The 22,671-nt window shown below is 37.5% G+C and overlaps 2 protein-coding genes across 3 annotated transcripts in view; both read right to left on the bottom strand.

Moving 5' to 3' along the window:
- LOC107752558 (proteolipid protein 2-like) overlaps window positions 1-6,068 on the bottom strand; it is a 20,230-nt gene extending 14,162 nt beyond the window's left edge. For both annotated transcript variants that reach the window (XM_016568564.1, XM_016568563.1), the window contains exon 1: window positions 5,760-6,068. In XM_016568564.1, coding sequence (XP_016424050.1) covers window positions 5,760-5,855 — 96 coding nt within the window. In that variant the 5' untranslated portion in view covers window positions 5,856-6,068. The remainder of the gene's footprint in view (window positions 1-5,759) is intronic.
- A 3,747-nt stretch (window positions 6,069-9,815) lies between these two features.
- The window catches only part of LOC107752567 (synaptophysin-like), a 21,144-nt gene continuing 8,288 nt past the window's right edge, over window positions 9,816-22,671 (bottom strand). Inside the window, exons 3-8 of the mRNA XM_016568574.1 lie at window positions 20,060-20,061; window positions 18,723-18,921; window positions 16,900-17,091; window positions 15,209-15,347; window positions 14,909-15,077; window positions 9,816-10,521 (exon numbers count right to left, since the gene is read on the bottom strand). Of these exons, the coding sequence (XP_016424060.1) occupies window positions 14,926-15,077; window positions 15,209-15,347; window positions 16,900-17,091; window positions 18,723-18,921; window positions 20,060-20,061 (684 nt within the window). The 3' untranslated portion in view covers window positions 9,816-10,521; window positions 14,909-14,925. The remainder of the gene's footprint in view (window positions 10,522-14,908; window positions 15,078-15,208; window positions 15,348-16,899; window positions 17,092-18,722; window positions 18,922-20,059; window positions 20,062-22,671) is intronic.

Genomic DNA, 22,671 nt, shown 5'->3' with positions numbered 1-22,671 from the left:
TGTTAACCACACGGAAATTTTACTGTTTGTGGGCGGGCAAGTTGGTGACGTAGAACGTGGGCAGACATTATGCAAATGTGTTACTTTGTGGCGTAGAGCCGTAACAGAATAAGATTAGAATTCCTGATTACTCATTTAGGCGATTGCGAGCCGATACTTTTTTTTTATAGACAATAACTTTATTTAGCGTGCACTGCCGGCTTCACAACTTTGCAGATAGTTTATGTTCACATACAGCTACATGACACACTGCATGAAAGGTAATATTCTAAAAGGCATAATAGGGGCACTTTAAAATCTGTAACGTCATCTATACTGACCAACATTGATAAACTGACTGATATACTGTATATACAGTATATACTGATATTCTGGTGACCCTTATTTCATATACAAAAGAGACAACACAACTAGTAGTGCACTGATCACATATAGCCAGTAAAAAGTGCAGCTATCCTGGGGTTAACATGTCAAATGCTGGCCTTATACAGAAAACACATCTTATACCGTAAACGTAAACCATTTTTAGCACAGAGTTTTCATTTTCAGCTAAGCTCAGAATACCAGAGAAAGGGCTGAGAAAGGCATTTTTCCGTCAGTAGCCACACAGTCTTATCTCTTTACATGCCTTTGAAATGAAGCCAGCATGAGGGCACATAAATATACTGCTGCCAGCAGAACGACTGCAGTTTGGCTTCAACCTACTCGGTTTGACAAAACACTGAATTCACAGTTCTTCACACAGTTACCATGACTACAATCTGGTATACAAACTGTCCCAAACTTTTTCAAATGGTTTAATTAATAAACAAACAAACAAATAAATAAATACATAAATAAGGTAAGTAAGTAACACTTTAGTTTATGGACCTATTCCCACTATTACAGTTTTTCACATTTGCTAAGACACTAAACTTCATTCTCTGAAACAAATTCTCAATACCATAAACCAATTTGTCAAATAAATCACTCTTTCTGCAAAACCTTAAACAAGTTCAGGCAGTTTAGACACTGTTTGCAGATCTCATGCACTCTTTTTGCAAAACTATAAACACATTCTCACTCACTAAAACTTAAAAAAAAAAAAAATTATTTGCACCGTGATAAACTTGTGATGCAAAACCCTAAACACAAGAAAGCAAAAGTTAAACACAACTGCAACACAGTTGTCATCATTTACACACAATAATTCAAAACTCTTCACACTTGTTTCTAAATATGTGAATGTACAAAATATAAGCCAGTTCAAAGTGCACAGGTGGCATGGGTGCACTTATCAATCTGAGAGGTAGAGGAAGAGTGCGTATACGAGGTGGAGGAAGAGGAGGACGAGGAAGACCAATAACAGTCATTTCAGATTAAATCAGAGCTACTGTGAAAGACCATGCTCTTGTGTGTGGAATGACAGAGGCAGGGCAAAGAGGTCAACCTAAATTGAGCAGATTCTCTGTGGCCACCATAATCAGTTGGAAAGTCTCTAAGATTTATATATATATATATATATATATATATTACTTATTAGCATGCATATTACTAGCATATTGGTATATTACTTATTAGCATGCATATTACTAGCATATTGGCTGTTTATTTTGTAAAGCACATATTATTGCCTTATGACCATATTTTAGATTCCTTAATCCTAAACTTAACAACTACCTTACTAACTATTAATAACCAGCAAATTAGGAGTCTATTGAGGCAAAAGTTATAGTTAATAGTTAGTTAATAGTGAGAATAGTTAATTAATAGTTAGTTAATATTGAGAATTGGTCCCCAAACTAAAGTGTAAAATAAATATAACACACAATTTTATTTAAAAAAAATTTAGGGCTCATTCTCAGAAAATGGTGCCATATGACTAATTACCAGTATAAATAACGATAACATTCATTTAATTTTTAAAGGGTTAGTTCACCCCAAAATGAAAATTAGGCTGTGTTTTACTCACCCTCAAGGCATCCTAGGTGTATATGACTTTCTTCTTTCAGACGAATCCAGTCGGAGTTATATTAAAAATTGTCCTGGCTATTCCAAGCTCTATCATTGCAGTCAGCGGGTGTTGCAATTGAACAGTTCACAAGTCGTCAAATAAAGCTGCGCATTAATATAACTCCGACTGGTTTCGTCTGAAAGAAGAAAGTCATATACACCTAGGATGCTTCGAGGGTGAGTAAAACACAGGCTAATTTTCATTTTTGGGTGAACTAACCCTTTAAGTGTTTGGTTTTCCTCAGAGTAACTGCTGTAAGTAGGTTAAAGTCAATCAGGAAATGGGCATGCTACTAGCCTATTTACTGAAACTACTGAGGTGATTTTAAGAATTCAGAGAGAAGTTAGGAATTAACTTTTTTTGAAGATTCTGAAAGAAATTATAAAAATGTATAAAAATAATAGATGTACTAACTTTGTTTTATTGAAGCAAACACAATTTTTTATTTTTATATCCAATTTCTTTATGAGCATTATTATATTTTAAAGTATGTATGAACATGCCTAAAACTCACTGTAGCTTTACAAACTTATATTGACTCATTTAAATAATTGTAAAGCTGAGAAAATATATTTTTAATTTTGACATGTTTAATCTTATGCTAAAAGATTCAACTTTCCAGAGCCCTACATACTAATTGAACAATCATTAAATCTACATCCCAGAGTCATTACGCCCGGCCTGTCGGCAGCAAGGAGGAGCGCAGCGGGCCGCATGATGTCATCAGGCACCCCTCCTTCATGCACATATGTATCAGAGCTTTATGAATTGTGGGGACTGGCACAAACTGCCTCTATGAGCCTCACAGGCAGACTGAACTCCAGCCAGCGCACAATGAAGCCCTATTCAAGGATGCAGCGCTGGCCCTTTAAGAACACCCACTACTGAGGGCTCCGAGCTGCACTGGGTCACGAGGGTGAACGGATAAATAAGGCACCACCAGAAATAAAGAATGCATAAAAGCACATACACAAAAAACATTCACTGTAATGCACAAAACATGGTAAATAAACATGCAGCCTACTGTACTTACATAATTGGTTACAGTGTCTCTACTTAGTTACAGTGAGTATATTACAAGGAATATTCAACACCCAAACACTGATAATTTGGCAAAAATGCACTTAGTGATGGCAAGACGGCTACTGCTTGTTCGAGTGACACTAGAGCAAACATTCTTGCATGTGTTTACATTTGTTTTTGTCCAAACAGACAAATCATAAGAGAGCTATACAGTACATCACTCATCTACTGTAAGTCTCAGTAAAAGTCCCAGCATGCATGGCTACCTACTTACTGTAAGCCACTAGGCGTGTCGTTTTACTTACCCGAGACTCAACACGTTTGGATGTGGGTGTGTCTGCATGACAAAATTGAACTCTTGAAAATGAGTGCATGATGTCCAACGTCCATGGCCTTAACCAGCAATTAGTTATATAACACGCTATTATTCCTCATGGTGCCACAGTATTCTGTGTTAGTTAGTTATTAGGTAGTTATTGCATCAGATGTCATGATAGGCCATGCAACAAATGCAGATTATTTTGATAAGGACACAATATGCTGATGTTATTTTTCAACAGGGTACAGAAAGTAGGCCATGTGAAATGTGGTGAACTAGGAAAGCTTCATTCAGGCATAATAAATGATAGAGCCGGGCCGGTTTATCATTCTGGCATTTATCTGTGTTTTCTCTGATGGTTTATGTCTTGTATGAAAATACATGGTGAGTTTATGGGTCTACAAAAGTCCCTTTGTCAGCTCCGGTTTGAATGATTTACTCTGAACAAATTTGCTAACAATAACTTTTTATAGCCATTTTATTAATTTGCTATTGCTTAATATGTGGTTTTTTTTTGGTTTGTTTTTTACAATACTGAGAGCTATTACAGACTATTTATGCTTAGTTTAAAGGGTTAGTTCACCACAAATTTGTCTCATCATTTATTCATACTTGTGTCTCATTGCTTTCTTCCAGCGAACTCAAAAGCAGAAACAAATAGTGACCAAGGTCTGTCAAGCTCCAAAAAGAATGAATGTCATCTGATGACTTGACAGACAAGTTTTAAGTAAGAATGAGGTATGAGAATGAGCTGTGGCGGAGAAAGAATTTCAGTAATTTGTTACAGTACTGTGCATCATTTAGAATAGAATTGAGAAAGTTTTTAAATTGACATTAAATATCTTCATTTGAACTGAATTTTAATTGGGGTTACAAACAGTATAAAGACTTGCCGTTTGAATTAGAATTTAAGGAAGTTGAAAGAAACCGAAAGAACTCCATATACATAATGAACTTCAAACTAGAAAAGTAAAGTCAGTCACAGACTGGCAAACAAACAGAAAAATAGCTAGAACAGACAGACAGATAGACAAAACAATCAACAGACAAACAGACAGACTGATAGAGCGATAGATAGACAGACAGAACAATACACTGAATGATCAGCAGACAGAATAAATGAATGCACAAACAAACAAACAAATGTAAAACAGACAGACAAGATAGACAGAACAAAATCAATAGATAGATAGAATGACAGGACGAAAGAACCAGATAGACAGACAGAATATACAGACAAAACAAACAAAAGAATAGGTAGACAGACACAGACAGATAGAACGATACAAATAAACAAACGTATGAATGCGCACACAGAACTACTAAAAAAAGAACAAACGACTAAATGAACATGCGACAGACAGAACAACAGATAGAATGATAGACAGAATTAACAAACAAATGTATGACAGACAGAACAATACATAGATAGAATGATCAACAGACAGAATAAATGAAAGCACAAACAAAAACATACTACAGATTGACCAAATGAATAAACGTACGAACAAACATTAGAATGTACGACAGAACGAACATATGACAGACAGACAGATATATAGATATTCATATTAGTTTTAGATATTTGGTATTCAAATGCCTGTTATGTTACAGTCATTAAACATTTTGCCATGGTTCCAATATCTTAAAGATCACCCACAACCACTTCTTTCTGAGGACTGAGAGACGTGATAAGAGAGAACAGCAGTCTGGTCTCTGGCTCCAGCAGATGGGTGACGCCTCATGAACTCTGACCTCTCTCACACACACACACACACACACACACACACACACCATCGAGCACATGGTCTGCATTCCATGCCACCTCCTCCCAAAAGCACACACTAGTGTGTCAGTGTGAAGTTTCAAATGCCTCTGCAATGGGAGCTATTTCATTCAACAGCACCATTAATACTCTTCTAGCAGCACTGCTATACACTTAAAACAAGACATAACTGAATATGTAGTGATGCAGTTTTATAATTATATTCGCAACCATACTTTATCCTAGTCAAGCTTTATGTTATTTTGAACACAGTTGCTTGAATGCAACTGTGTGACAATTATGTCACTTTCTTCGAATCTATTTTTAGCTCTTAAAGTGAAAAGTATGTGGTTTATGGTTAAAAGTTAAGACACTGACAGACACTGTACACACTATTAGACACAATGTTTACCATATACGTTGTGGTATGAAATACAAACAAGCGCAATGAACTTTCTCCGTGACTCAAGTGTGTGAATCAACAGGTGAATTATTCTTATTCAGCGAGTTGGGAGCGTCTCCATGACAACAGATCATTTTAATCCACAGTATCTTGTTTATTTATTTTGTAACTGACGTTATTTCTCTCGGCACAGTGCAAGCGGCGTACGAAATGAGATGTAAGTAAAGTTAAAGTCACAGTCGTGTTAATAACTTACTATTTCAGCGGTCAGGATAGTTCCTTTCCGAGTTCGCACGTAGCTCTTGAGTTTCTCCAAACAGCCTCCAAACGGACTTCCCTCGGTTTCTGCCATTCTGTAACGTTTTCCTATGAAATAACGCCTTCTTATGAAGCCTAGAGCCCGTATCAGCAAACTCTCACAAACACTAATCTGTTAAAACACACCGGGACGAGAAAAAGAAAACGCAGTTATTGAGTTATTCCGTCGACTTTGGCGCAGCGTCTTCATGAGCTTCCTGAGTGAGTCGGACTGTAGAGCAGCAGAGCTGTACTGAGCGCGAGAGGAGTGAGCGAGTGAGTGAGTGTGCGCGGGGCGTTGGCTACGGCTTTAGTGTACTTGCTCTTTCTTGAAGGAAGCGAGACAGCGTTTGAAGGCGTTCCGACTCAGCAGCTGAAATACCTACAAATGTTGTCTGAGTAGGCAGCGCGCTAGGTTTTGAAACCCGGCCCGAAATAATTATAGCTGTGAGCGGTGGAAATGTTCATTCAGCAAACTACCAGTGCTGAGCTGTCTTTGAAAGACTATTACATTCATAACGGGTTTTCAAAAAGGAAACCGCAGTAGCCTCCGTTTAAAACTGCATTGGAAAACTAAAACTCTAACTTTGGAGATGTTTGATAGGACTCTGCTTTAAAAAATAAAAACGTATGCTAACAAATGAATTCATTCATTTTTTTTTTGTATATAATAAAAACATTTTGGACCTTTTTTCTTTGTGATATTACTTTCATGAAATGTCTCATTATCGTCATTGTTTTACTGTTTCTTTTGAGCTTTTGAGTTCTGTGTGTGTGTGCGTTTCATTGCGATATGTATTTTTTTTTAATAAAAATGACTAAAAAATCAGTGTTTAAAAAAATAAAATCAATATTGTTGTTGTTATTATTATTATTATTTGCATAATAGTAAATAGTAATGTGATTCTTTTTTCAATTACAGTACTGAAAATTATTAGGGATGCATTTAATTTTGATGCAAAATTAAAAATTGTAGCATTCCAAAATAAAAAAAAATTCTTCAGACAAAATATGTTGATTTTACAGTGAAATATGAGCCACCCATGTTCTTGACAGGATTCATGAGGTTCACCCATGTCAATCATTCAGTATGATGCATATCAAAGTAGCGTGGTATTATCATTTGATACCATTACTGAGCCATGGTTCTGCTACAATGCGTTTTTGGGACCTATAGTTATTTCTGTGAATTACTTTTTTTTCTCTCCTTTTTTCCTTCATTTTTTGCTTCTTTATTTACAGTTTATTTTTACAGATGGTTCTGAATGGGGAAACTTACTGTGAATGCTTCCCATCTGGAATGTGTTTCTTTCTCCTGATTTACAGGGAGTGAAGCTACGCTGACGAGAGAGAGAGAGAGAGAGAGAGAGAGAGAGAGAGACTTTTTGACTTTTCAACCACTTTAATTATATAACCAGTACAAATATAACATTCCTACACATTACCAATTAAAAACCAAATTCCCTGAATCACACACTGTCACCAGTACCCCCCCAACACTTTCTGGACCGCTCCGGCAGCATCCCGGGCCTCGCTCTGCACGACTCTTAAGTCAAATGCCTGCTGTATGCTTCTCAGCACCAGCTACACTTACCTGGGCATCGAGATCTCAGCATCAGGGGGCTTCAGTCTAGCTGTGAAGGCCTTGAATGAGAGGGCACCGAGATATCCGAGGATCCACCGAGGACACCGAGAGAACAGCGACTATGCAAACACTGTGACCTGAATCAAATAGAGGATGAGAAACACTTTCTTCTTGTCTGCCCCAAATACACCACAAGGCAAATATTCTTTCCACAATTTGAAGCATTGAATTGTTAATTTTTTTCTCTGGATGACTCTATATACTCGGAGAGGATGAGATCGCAGACAAACTAGCTGCAAACTATGTATACACCTTACACACCATACGAAATGGTTAATTCATTTGCTTTATTTGACATTCTTCATTGTATTTAATTGTAATTATTATTATTAATATTAGAAATACTGTCTACTGTTGTTATTTTTATTTCATTGTATTTATTCATTTATTTTCTCTTATTTATTACTCATTTTTTGTCTCCTTTTTTACTTTCATGGTGTAATCATATTGTGTATTGTACACATCTAGAATGCTTTGGCAATACTGTAACACAAATGTCATGCCAATAAAGCACCTTGAACTTGAACTCGAGAGAGAGAGAGAGAGAGAGAGAGAGAGAGAGAGAGAATGAATTCATGGAAACTATCATTTATAGTTAACGATTTGATTTTAATTGACACTGTGGGAATACTCTGTGCTATAAGAACTTTTGCGCGCACACGCACACACACACACACACACAGACAGACACACACACACAGACACACAGACACACACACACACACACACACACACAGAGAGAGAGAGAGAGAGAGAAGGCCTTGTTTTGGCAACACTAGAAGTGAGTGATCATAACAAATGTGCTGCCAAAAGCAGGGAGGATGCAACAGGAAACCACACTTTTTCTGGCTTACAGTCTATTTCAGAACACCACTTGTCTTGCAAAGATGAGAAGAAACCATCAAGACATCAATCATTGTTCCATCACGGTATTGATAATAATTGTGATATTTATACTGTAGCACTTGTAAAATGAATGCAAGCTAGATCAACTTTTCCTTAAAGATGTAAATGAATACACTAATAGAAAAGAAACTCTAATTCAGGTTTACTGTGGATTTTAAGTAGAATAGTATAAGTGATTGTGCACACTACCATTCAAAAGTTTGAGGTCAGTAAGATTTTTTTTAAATGTTTTTCAAAAATGTCTCTTATACCAAGGCTGAATTTATTTGATCAAAATATAGTAAAAACATTAATACTGTGAAATATTATTACAATTTAAAATAAATGTTTTCTATGTGAATATATTTTTAAATGTAATTTATTCAGCTGAATTTTCAGCATCATTACTTCAGTCTTCAGTGTCACATGATCCTTCAGAAATCCTTCTCATATGATGATTTGATGCTCAACAAACATTTATTATCATTATGTTGAAAACAGTTGTGCAGCTTAATAGCAATATATGTGAAAATTGTGATAAAATTGTCTTTGATGAATATAAAGTAAAAAAAAAAACAGCATTTATTTGAAACAATGCAAAACTTACCGACCTCAAACTTCTGAATGGTAGCGTACTTAACAAGAAAAAATAACATGTCAAAATGTAAATGTAGATTTAATTTCCAATATAATATAATAATATTTTCAGTTGTTTTTATGCATTTTATTTTGCATATTTATTTTTGTTAGTTACTTCTAGTCCAACAGTTCTAAACAGTCGTATAATTTACTAAATGTCTGCCTCTTCTGGTATTAAAAGGCATCAACCATGTCTGTTATAAGATCAGGAATGATACACAATCCTATATCTTGCATCCCTAGAGAACTCAAAATGTTTCAACCATATGATAAACATTTTAATAACAAATTAGTCAATCAGTATTCCCTCTAACCACATAAGGAAATTACAATGGCTCTACGTGAAAGTGTAAGACATTAGAATTCATGAAAACCTGCGTTCTATAAAAAACAAACACACTGGAGTATTAATGTCATCACTCATCATTCTCTAACATTATTTTATTTTGCATTATCAGATCATATAATGAGGGAGAGAAAGAAAGCTACATGGACCTGCATGTACAGGCAGAGAGACAGAGACAGCATTAAAACATCCATTTCCATCTGAACAAAAAGCCAAAACACATGGAAATGACTTTTCAGAAAGACTATCATTGGTTCACATTCACACTCATGTCTGAATAAGAGCATCAGTGGAGTTTCACAGCACTAGAAAAACCAAACATCAAGCACTGAAGCACCCATGATCAAGTTTACTATATTGTACAAGTCGTTTTATAGCATCAACAATACATATGTGCTTTAGATTATAAAGGTTTGGACATTTAACCAAAACATAAAAGGAAATAAATTTTGTGCATGTACATCTGTACTTCCGGTTTCACGTTGTTCTTTAGTTTTTCCAGTGTTCCTCAGTTTCTCTCCCTACCAGATTTATGTCTACTGACTTTTGTTAACACTTTTAGTAGTGATTGACACATTACTATTTGATACTATTTAATCTTCGTGCTCTCATGAACCTTAAAAGAAAGTTTCACACAAATAAAAAAAGAAAAACACATTCAATAGGAGGTTTAAGGTCAGTACTGTGGGTTGAATGAATACAGGGAAAACACCACTACAATAAATAAAAACAAAACAAATGTGGAGACTACAAGTGAAATCACAAAAAAAGCGACAGTTAAATTCACAATACAGCATATCTATTTAAATATAATTCATATTTACATCACACAGAAACACATTCAGTATAATATTACTATAATTCATTCAAACAGCTCAACATATGTAGCATATATCATAGGTGTCATTCATTTTTTGGTAGCATATTCAAGTTTTTCCTCATCATAATAGGACAGATGATCTCCCGCTGGATTCGATGTGATAGACAGTATGTTGAAATCAGGATCCTCACTTCCTCCCGGGTCCAAAGCATTTTCTCCTGGCTATGATTTAGTAACAACCCTGCTATAACATTTCTTAAATGTGCTTTAGCCCTCACCCACCCCTTCCTTTTAAACCCAATGCTCATAAAGAAAGACTGAAGAGAGAGGAAACATAGCTAGTATTTCCATGCTGGCTGATCACATGCCCATCCTCTTGCTGTGATCTATAAAGAAGACACGCGTTTAAATGTTTACAACTTTTATCCATGAAAATGTGTAAAAAAGTTTAAACAACAATACACAAACATGTAAATTGTATTTTAAAAAGCATATGGCTATGTACATGGCATAATGTGCACAATGTAAGTTCAGCCAAAGTCCTTTTAAGGCAAGTCATGTCACTCGGCAGCCATCTTTGAAACGCCACTCAGGCATGCAAGTGCAGCTTCTATCTCTTTGAATGGGGAAACACTTTGCTCCACTCTAACATCTTGCTTAGACAACTTTTGCCCACTTTCATCCAGACCCACACGCACCACCCCCTCTGGCCCCTGGCTGTCCGATGTTCTCTGTGAACATTGCTCTAGGCTCAGGGCTGCAGAGAGGAAGTGGCACAAATCAAAAAACTCTACTGACCTTAGTTTGTATCAGTCACTCCTCTCTTCCTACTCTGCAAATGTCTCCACTGCCAAAACGACATACTACCACAACAAAATTAACAACTGCTCTGACTTTCGCACACTTTTCAAAACCTTCTCTTCTCTCCCCTCTCTGAGGCAGATGTTTCCAAACTTATCCTTTCCAATTATCCTACTGCCTGTCCGCTTGATCCTATCCCCACTCACCTCCTTCAGGCCATTTCTTCTTCAATTATACCTGCGCTCAATCTCATTATCAACACCTCTCTTCACACTGGTACATTTCCCACAGCATTTAAGCAGGCTAGAGTAACCTCACTGCTTAAGAAACCCTCTCTAAATCCAGCACTTTTATAAAACTACAGACCAGTATCCCTTCTTCCATTCATTGCAAAGACACTTGAGCGAGTTGTGTTCAACCAACTCTGTATGTTTCTCGCACAGAACAACCTCCTGGACAACAACCAATCTGGCTTCAAAAGCGGCCACTCAACTGAGACTGCCCTGCTCTCGGTTACTGAAGCCTTGAGACTGGCAAGAGCAGCTTCCAAATCCTCAGTACTCATATTGCTGGATCTGTCTGCTGCTTTTGACACAGTTAACCACCAGATCCTCCTTTCCACCCTCACGAAGATGGGCATCTCAGGAACTGCACTCTAGTGGTTCAAGTCTTACCTCTCAGGTAGGTCCTTCAGGCTGTCTTGGGAGGGGTGAGGTTTCTAAGTCACAACTTCTTGCTACTGGGGTTCCTCAGGGCTCAGTGCTTGGACCAATTCTCTTCTCCATTTACATGTCATCATTAGGATCTGTCATTCAGAAACATGGCTTTTTCTATCATTGCTATGCTGATGACACTCAACTCTACTTCTCATTCCAACCAGATGATCCAACGGTAGCTGTTCGCATTGCAGACTGTCTGACAGAAATTTCTGGCTGGATGAAGGACCATCACCCTCAACTCAACCTTGCTAATACAGAACTGCTCGTGGTCTCATCCAACACAGAACTTCATCACAACTTCTCTATACAACTATGTTTGTCAACCACAACTCCTTCCAGGACAGACAGGAGCCTTGGAGTTGTGACTGATGATCAGTTAAGCTTCACAGACCCTATTGCTACAACGGCCAGTCCTGCAGATTTGCCTTATACAACATTAGGAAGATAAGACCCTTCCTATCAGAGCAGGCCGCACAACTCCTTGTCCAAGCTCTTACTCTCTCCAGACTGGACTATTGTAATGCAATGCTCTTGGTGGGCCTTCCAGCATGTACTATCAGGCCTCTGCAACTGATCCTTCTCAATTTGAGCAGCTGAGTCTTTAGCCATTTTCAAAAAACGTCTAAAGACACATCATTTTCGTCAGCACCTGACCAATTAATACTAGCATATTTTCCTGTTTGACACTGTAAAGCTGCTTTGACACAATCTGTATTATATATATATATACTGACCTCTGTGAAGGTCAGTGTGTGTAGTGAGCAATATATAATGGGCACCAATAATCTGAAACCACTTTGAAAATCTGTGACTCTTTTTTATTTAAAAGATTTTCAATAAAATAATTAAAACAAAGGTTATAATTTAAAATGATTTCAAATGAATACAAAATAAATATTTCTGATTATTCTGATTATCACTATTTTTCTGTAACTAATAAAATTAGTAAATTTGTGTTACTGATTATGTGACTCTTTTTACAAACAATCAGATGTTCTTGATTCCACTGAAGCACAAGATTCATCAGATGCTCAAGAACATGATCATCATGATTAGGGAGTTCATGCAGCTTGAGTACTGCTATCATTAAGATGAAGGGGAAATAACAAATACATGTTGCTGTTTTTTTAAAACAGCAGAATGTTACATGTGTCATGTTTGGTTTCAGGGCTTGTTCACTCACCAGTGCAGAGCTTGAGCTCACATCTCATTGGAGAAGGAGGTGGGCTCACCCTGACCATACTGGTTGTAGCCTCCACCTTCGTATCCACCGCCCTGCTGGCTGTAGTCGGGCTGGTACCCAATCTGAGAGCTGGCGTAAGGGTCCTGGCCATAACCTTCTTGTCCATAGCCTAGAAAATACATTTAAAGGAGAATATAGTTAAGTTGTGACTGTCATAAACTAACTTAATCATAAATGTTTAGAACAGCTACAAAAAAAACTTGCTGATATGAACTTATGGACTGTGACTTTAATGTCCACCTTGGCCGGAGGAGTCTGGTGCTGGCTGCTTCTCTCCTGAGGGCATGTAAGTGCCGGCAAAGGCAGCAAGCCAGCCGGTTTCCTTTAAGACAAACCACAGGTTCCCTGCCCACAGCACCACATTACAGAAGCCAAACTGGGCTCACCCTGAGCATACTGGTTGTAGCCTCCACCTTCGTATCCACCGCCCTGCTGGCTGTAGTCGGGCTGGTACCCAATCTGAGAGCTGGCGTAAGGGTCCTGGCCATAACCTTCTTGTCCATAGCCTAGAAAATACATTTAAAGGAGAATATAGTTAAGTTGTGACTGTCATAAACTAACTTAATCATAAATGTTTAGAACAGCTACAAAAAAAACTTGCTGATATGAACTTATGGACTGTGACTTTAATGTCCACCTTGGCCGGAGGAGTCTGGTGCTGGCTGCTTCTCTCCTGAGGGCATGTAAGTGCCGGCAAAGGCAGCAAGCCAGCCGGTTTCCTTTAAGACAAACCACAGGTTCCCTGCCCACAGCACCACATTACAGAAGCCAAACGCCTGCAGGAACCACAGAAATCAGCCAAATGGTTATTTGCATATATGCATTCATTTGTGTACCCAAATACATCTACATCCTGTTACAGTATAACAGGTTTAATAACTTTTTTCTTATAACAAAAATAACTGAACATTTAAATGCAATAAAGCAATACAGAAAAATGTATAAAGTTAAAAGTTTTACACAGATTAAAGTGCAAAAGAACTATAAAGACCAATAGGTATCACTTTACAATAAGACCTCATTAGTTAACCTTAGTTAATGCATTAACATTCACAATGAGCAATAGCTACATTTGCTACAGAAGTTATTAATCTTTGTTTAAAAAATACAAGTCTTAGTTCATGTTAGCTCATTAAATAACACAGTTGCAACTTTCGATTTTAACAACGTGTTATTAAATATTGTAATTACCTAAGATTAATGAATGTTCAGAAGAATTTTTCATTGGCAGTTTGTTAACTAATGAATTAACTAATGTTAACTAATGAAGCCCTAATGTAAAGTGTGACCGAACAATAAAGAATCAAAACACTTTCAAACAATATCTAGGGCATGTTGTAGTCCAGATTAAAATGTAAAAAAAAAGTTTGAAAATAAATAGCCTATTAAGTCTAAATATTTAAGTATTTGGCGCTGTGATGAACATCATAGCAAATACACAAATCTGAATGGCTGTTTAAATCATTTAAACACGATTCAGAAACCGGAAGTAGTGCAGCTGCTTTGTTTACAGGGTTTCCGGGGTTATTATTATTATTATTATTATTATTTCTGCAGTTTAGCGCCATCTGCTGTCAGAGTGTGAAAGTGCGCTTTCATCCAGAGCGTCTCTCACATGTTCCGCCATGTGCTTCTCGTCCGCGCTTGTTTACGTCAGAGTGCGCACGCGTCTTTCACGCAGCATACAGCGGTGTTGTGCATTTTGACCAGTTGATGGGAAAAGTATTCTTAAAATGCATTCAAAATTCGGAATAATTTGTAATATATAATTATTCACGGTATTTAGAAGTGCTCACGATAACAATATCGTGCATATTCATTACCGTGATATATCGCATTACCGAATACCGGCACAAGTCTAATCATGATCAACACAAACTTGTTGAGTTCATGCAGCTTGAGTACTGCTATCATTAAGATGAAGGGGAAATAACAAATACATGTTGCTGTTTTTTTAAAACAGCAGAATGTTACATGTGTCATGTTTGGTTTCAGGGCTTGTTCACTCACCAGTGCAGAGCTTGAGCTCACATCTCATTGGAGAAGGAGGTGGGCTCACCCTGACCATACTGGTTGTAGCCTCCACCTTCGTATCCACCGCCCTGCTGGCTGTAGTCGGGCTGGTACCCAATCTGAGAGCTGGCGTAAGGGTCCTGGCCATAACCTTCTTGTCCATAGCCTAGAAAATACATTTAAAGGAGAATATAGTTAAGTTGTGACTGTCATAAACTAACTTAATCATAAATGTTTAGAACAGCTACAAAAAAAACTTGCTGATATGAACTTATGGACTGTGACTTTAATGTCCACCTTGGCCGGAGGAGTCTGGTGCTGGCTGCTTCTCTCCTGAGGGCATGTAAGTGCCGGCAAAGGCAGCAAGCCAGCCGGTTTCCTTTAAGACAAACCACAGGTTCCCTGCCCACAGCACCACATTACAGAAGCCAAACGCCTGCAGGAACCACAGAAATCAGCCAAATGGTTATTTGCATATATGCATTCATTTGTGTACCCAAATACATCTACATCCTGTTCACCTGATTATACTAAACATGTGACTAAACAAGTGCGGTTCACACTGATTTTATCACTGGACGTTACAACTATTTTTAGTTCTAGCAGGCATTGCCCTAGTAGTATTGGTAATTCACCCAAAGGTATTCACCCTTCGCCCACCCTGAATACCTCCTCCTCCTGCTGGAGCAGGGGAAAGATCGCTCGAGGGCCACACCAGACTGTTCCTGGTCCTCGCCAACCTCTCCAGCCAACCGGACGACGCGCTCTGTGCGTTCTATGACGCCAGTCTAAACTCAGCATACAGAGCGCTGTCAAGGTGCGAGAGCCGGCAACCGAGCCCGCCATGAGGGAGAATGCCGCAGACAGAGAGAGCACGGAGCTCCGCCCACTGCACCACGGCTGAGGGTGAGCTGCTCATACATCTGGTCGGTGGCCATTCCTTCTCCATGGCTCCTCCCTCCATTGGCTCCACCGTGGGCCGCCATCATGGCTGTGGCCTGGGTCCTGCTTGGCCCCTCCTGCTCCAAGTCCTTCCTGTCGCCTTCCTGGCTCCTCCCTCCATCGTCACCTCCCTGGACTCTGTCTGCCGGCCCCCTACCGGGTGTCCGTCCTCCTCCCAAGTTCCCACCCGTGCCCCCTCTCTGTTGTTCTACGGCGCAAGGACGTTATTCCGGGAGGGCCTTCCGGGAGGGGGGCGATATGTCACGCCCCTGGACTTTATCTGTGTGTTTTTCCCTCTCCATGTGCCTGCCCTGACCTAGTTTTCCCATGTGTTTGATTGTTCATTAGTTCCAGGTGTGTCTCGTCAAGTCCTGTGTATTTATAGTGAGTCCTGTTCTGAGTTTCTTTGTCTGGTATTGAATGTTCGTCTTACCCCGCTACGTGTGTGTTCCTGGTTCCTTTGGATGTTAATTAAAGTCTGTTTGTTTGAAGTCTGCTCCACGTCTCCTCGTTCCTCGCTCAGTGCTCCTCACAGTAGCGATCGTGACAATAATATAGTTTTTCAATATTTATAATTTCTTTCAGCTTTATTTCTATTAATGTAAACAATTTTTAATTGTTTTAGTTTTAGTTAACAATAACAGCTCTGTTCACTGTTGACTTTTGCAAATCGAATCAATGTTGATAATGCAACATTTTTTCAACGTCTTTTTATCATGGCCATACAATCACTGATTTATACAGGTAAGTATTTTTTTTTTAATCCTTTTTAGAACCATTTAGCATGAAATGTTAAATGAAACAACAGCTTACATTATTTTAACCACATTTCTACGTTGAAGTTCAGTACCATTCTGGCTGGGTTTGTATATAGCAGGGCATAACGTAGTGCTTGACTACATTTTCATCAAGGAGTCACATCATCTCGTCATTCCTCATTTACATAATGCTGAACCTGTCTCAACTGCCCACATGTGTCATCGTGGAATTCCAGAAACACATTTAATATATGTGCATAATGAGAGTGTTAAAGTGTCTGAACCCACCACAGATGTGTTTAGGCCGGACACCACGGGCTCATGGATTTCTTTGCAGCGGTTTTCCTCGTGGTCACATGCAGGGATGAGGTCGATGATCTCATCAGGGTCAGTGGCCCTCTTCACATCCGAGAGACCTTTGGCCCACGCCGATGAACTCACCAACCACATAAAGGTAAAAATAGCTGTCACCACAAAATCCTGTAGAACGACAAAAAATTATATTTCAGATTTTGTAATTGACAAATTATTGGAATACACATCATCATTGCATTTTAATGGGTTACATAAGATTAAAATAATTAAATAATAATAATTATGCTTTCACTGCCATCCTGTTATACTGTGACATTTTCCCCTTTAAAAATAATCTTTCTGACATAATCTGTACAGAGAAAGTCATTATTTTTTACTGCAAGGCTCAAACAGGGGCAAGGTTTTCTTAGTTTCAGTATTTCACTATGTTTGCACTTTTATCAAGCTCTTTAGCTCTCAATAGTTTTCCATAATTAATATGGGTAAAAGTCATACTGATCAGTTTATTACAGGAAAAATATTATGCTTGGCACAAATGTAAGAATACTGACTGTAAATAATGTAGTGGGTGCAATGACATTTGTTAGTTAAGGCTGTTAGACATCTAGCACTGATCTTCAGTCTCATAACATTCTATTTTAAGTGTAACAGTGTTGACAAATCATCTAAGATGTAGATGAGCTTGTTTCTTCATCAGATTTGGAGAAATGTAGCATTACATCACTGTCTCACCAATGGATCCTCTGCAGTGAATTAAGATGTTTTATCCACGGACTAATTTTAATTTAATGATGGATTTGTTTTTTACAAACACAGCTTTTGGCTTCAAAACTCATTAATTGAAGGACTGGAGTGGTGTGGTTTACTAGTGGATTATTGTAATGTTTTTATCAGCTGTTTGGACTCTCATTCTGACAAGGCAACCGTCATTGCTCAGAGACGCAAAACTGTGCTATATGCTGGCTGTGATTGGAATTATTTTTGTTGTCAAAATAGAGCAAAAACAGGCAATATGGTGTCTAAAACGCAAGTCTCTTAATTAACTTCTTGTTTATTGAACTGTTGTAAAAAATCTATATGCAATCATGCTGATTTTTGGAGAAAAAATGTCACTCTTCGTGTGATATTGATTTACTATATGAAATGATATAAATATATAAATTTTCTGCCCCTATATCTTCAATTTTTTGATCATTCTAAATGTATTTTAACAGACTGAATCACACAGTGAAAGAACGCACTCTAAATGCGCGCGCACACTAGTCTAACTAATCTACTAGACTTAAGGGCACTCTGTAGGAGTGTTTTGTTTGGTTTTTGGTAAAAATACTGATAATGTCAAATCGTACATCGTTAAAAAAATTACGATATTATCGCAAACGATATATATATATCACACACCCTGCACGGTTCACTTAATTTCCTTCGAGTTCAACTTCAGCAGAATACGACGTAGTTTCGTTTTCAGCTGGGTCTGCACCATAACGCCTGTCTTGTCCGTCTCCATCTTTCTTGTGATTTTAGCGCCAGTTTGTTCTCCTGCCCATTATTTAGCCTACTGCAGTAGTAGGGAGTGATTTTTTTTTACTCAGTAATTAATGTGTTTTAAAATGTAGCGAAGTACAATACTTCAAACAAAATATACTTGAGTAAAAGTAAAATTACAGATTTTAAAAATTACTTTAAAAAGTAGAAGTACACAAAAAAGCTACTCAATTACAGTAACGCGAGTAAATGTAATTCGTTACTTTCCACCTCTGTCTGCTTCACAGGAAGGACAGTGCAAGAAGACTCACAGCCTGAGCTCCTCTGTTTCCCTCACGGTATTTCTCCAGGAGGAAGATGTACACAGAAATGGCTGCCATTGAATAAAGGAAGGAAAAGACACCAATGGTGACAAAGAACTCAGCAGATGAAGAGTTGTCTCCCTCCAGAAACAGCCGTTCAGGCTCCGGCCCTTTACACGTAGGAGCATCAAACCATACCTGGTGCAGTCTGTGGAAAAAGACACTTGGTTAATGTCTGTCAGAAGTTACATTCGCTTGACCAGAGTATGAGAGTGTGTGTGCATGTTAATTCAAGCTAATTCATTTGAATGAGTTTAAAGGGGTCATATGATGTTGCTAAAAAGAACATTATTTTGTGTATTTGGTGTAATGAAATGTGTTTATGCGGTTTAAGGTTAAAAAAACACATTATTTTCCACATACTGTACATTATTGTTTCAGAATCAGAATGAATCAGAATCAGAATGAGCTTTATTGCCAGGTATGTTTTCACATACGAGGAATTTGTTTTCATGACAGAAGCTTCCGCAGTGCAACAGAATGACAGCGACAGAACAAAAATACAGATAATCAAAGAAGAATAAAAAAATTAAAAGAACAAGTAAATAAGGAATAACAATATATAAATTGACAATTGTATGTGCAGGTATATTACAATAGACAGTTTTGTATGTACAGGTATATTATGTGCAAATTTGAGGTGTAGACTAAGTATGTGTGTTAGATAAGTGTATACTTTGGATATATGTGCTCTGTGTACTACTTTGAACTGTATAAGTGAATGCCGAGCACACATTGACGATGCATGGACCTGCTTTAGAACACAGTTCCATGTGTCTTCAGAAAGTGATCTGTCAAGGTTTTCCTCCCAAGCTCTCTTAATGTTATTAAGAGAGGAAGATGCCAGATTGGTCATTAAATTATAAATAATGGAAATTGAACCCTTGGCTAATATGTTACATGAGGATTTTCAGAAGGCATCACTGGAAAGTCTGATACAAGTGACTTAACATAATGCCTTACTTGCAAAACTCTAAAGAAATCTGACTTAGTAAGGCCAAAACGTAATGTTAACTGTTCAAAAGAAGCAAATTAATTATCAATAAATAGATCCTTGAAACATTTTATCCCCTTGTCGGACCAACTCTTAAATGATTCGTCCTGCATTGAAGGCAAAAAAAAGTGATTATGGGCAACAGGGCTAAGGAGAGAAGGATCCCGAAAACCAAATGATTTCCTGAATTGGGTCCATGATAAACAACTCTGGAGGGGAGGTAAATTGTGGTAGAGTAAATTTGACTTTCCTCTGAACAGAGTTAAAAAGTAGCAGAGTCCATTTCTTTTACCTCTGAACTGAGTAAAATAGTACAATAGTTAATTTCAAAAAACACTAAATAGAGTCAAATATAACAGGAAAGAGTAAAATATTAACACTAAATTGAGCAAAATTAACTCTGGAAAAACAACTCTATCAAAAGAGTAACTTTTTTTACTCTTTTCAGAGAGGGACCAAATGTTATCTGGCATGGAGTAAAATTTTCTTCAATTTGAGTAAATTTTACTCCGGCAAATTTACTGTGTACCGTTCCAAATAAATGTAGAAATAACAGAGTCCAAAGATTTAAAAAATGAAAGGGGAATAAATAAAGGTAAACATTGAAAAAGATAAAGAAATTTAGGGACCACCACCATCTTAATGGAATTAATGCGCCCAATGAGATAAATCTTTAAAGGGGACCATTTAGAAAGATCTTTCTTAATCCTTTCAAGTAAGCCAAAATTATGTTTAAAAAGATGCTTATGATGGTGAGTGATACAGACCCCAAGATAAGAGAACTTATTTTTGACTAGTTTCAATGGTATGTTAGAGTAAGATACATTCATTCTGATCAGGTGTACCGTTGCTCTCATTGATAGTTTGGTCTGAAGTGTGAAATAGGCTGCATTTACACTGGCACAAAAAAATCAGATTTTTCTGCTCACATCCGACACATATCGGAATTTGTTGCACACGTGTAAACACAAAAATCTGCACGAGATCCAATTTTTTTCACATCTGATCCGAGCCACTTCCAAATGTGGTTTTAAAATCAGATACATATCCGATATCTGGTCATCCGACCTATGTCTATACACACATATCTGATTCCCCGCAGAACTCCCAATGCGAGGGCGACACGTTTGCCAGATGTGCATGCGCTCGCATTTTATTGAGATGGAAACTTTGTATAGGTTAGGTAAGAAATTGCACATTCAGGAGCTGGTTTTCAACCCCTGCCCCGTGAATTTTATAAATACAACAGCTTCACTACTAAAAGCTACATTATATTTCTTAGCAATGACGTAATAATTTTCACTTCTATATATATGAAAATATTCCTATATGTGCTCTATATATAGTGTATGGCTGAAAATTATGGCAAAGTTGAATTTTCAGCATAATTACTGCAGTCTTCAGTGTCAGATGATCCTTCAGAAATCATTCTAATATTCTGATTTGATGCTCAAGAAACATTTATTACTATTATCAGTGCTGAAAACAGTTGTGTTGCTTCATATTTTTGTGGAAACAAAAATACAATACCATTCAAAAGTTTAGAGTAAGTTAAAAAAAGAAAGAAATTAATACTTCTATTTAACTGGATGCATTAAAGGGATAGTTGTGATTAATTAAGAAATCTGTGATTAATTACTCACCCTCATGTTGTTTCGAACCCGTAAGACCTTTGTTCATCTTCAGAACACAAATTAAGATATTTTGATGAAATCCAAAAGCTTTCTGACCCTTCATAGACAGCAAGAGAACTACCACGCTCAAGGCCCAGAAATGTAGTAAGGACATCGTTAAAATAGTCCATGTGACATAAGTGGTTGTTATGAAGCTACAAGAATACTTTTTGTGCACAAAGAAAACAAAAATAACGACTTTATTCAACAATTTCTTCTCTTCCGTGTCAGTCTTCGACACGCATCCACAAGAGTACTACGAAGCATACGTGTGATGATGCTGCTGACGCAGGAGCCGGCATTCTGACGCAGAACACGCATGCACCGTGCCTTGTTTCCAAGCAGAGGAACACGCACGCATGCATCGTGGTACTCTCATGAATGGAGGCGGAGACTGACACGGAAGAGAAGAAATTGTTGAATAAAGTCGTTATTTTTGTTTTCTTCATGCACAAAAAGTATTCTCGTAGCTTTATAACATTAAGGTTGAACCACTGATATCACATGGACTATTTTAACGATGTCCTTACTACCTTTCTGGGCCTTGAATGTAGTAGTTCCCCTGCTGTCTATGAAGGGTCATAAAGTCAAAAATACCTTAATTTATGTTCCGAAGATGAACGAAGGTGTTACGGGTTCAGAACGACATGAGGGTGAGTAATTAATGACAGAATTTTCATTTTTGGGTGAACTATCCCTTTAAATTGATCAAAGGTGGCAGTAAAGACATTTATAATGTTAGAAAACATTAATATTTCAAATAAATGCTGTTCTTTTGAACTTTCTATTCATCAAAGAATCCTGGAAAAATTTATCACGGTTTCCACAAAAATATGAAGCAGTTTTCAACTGCTGAAATGGATGCTGTAACTCTTTTCAACATAGATAATAAAACCTATTAGCTTAGCACAATGCAAGCTGGATAAGAAATGTAAACTCTTCAAAATGATACACACTATCCATCAAAAGTTTGGTGTATGTAAGATTTTTAATGTTTTTGAAAGAAAGAAGTATCTTACGCTCACCAAGGCTGCATTTATTTGATCAAAAATACAGTAAAAACAATAATAATGTGAAATATTATTACAATTTAAAATAACTGTTTTCTATTTGAATATTTGTTAAAATGTTAATATCCGCGTAAAAGTTTCATTCCTGTGATCATATATTTCCACATATACTCATAAATATAGTGTATGGCTGAAAATTATGGCAAAGCTGCATCATTAAT

The sequence above is a fragment of the Sinocyclocheilus rhinocerous genome, unplaced genomic scaffold, assembly GCF_001515625.1.
Source record: "Sinocyclocheilus rhinocerous isolate Xijiao unplaced genomic scaffold, SAMN03320098_v1.1 scaffold1102, whole genome shotgun sequence".
NCBI lineage: Eukaryota > Metazoa > Chordata > Actinopteri > Cypriniformes > Cyprinidae > Sinocyclocheilus > Sinocyclocheilus rhinocerous.
The sequence above is the reverse complement of the archived record's forward strand: the minus strand, read 5'-3'. Positions and strand labels throughout refer to the sequence as shown.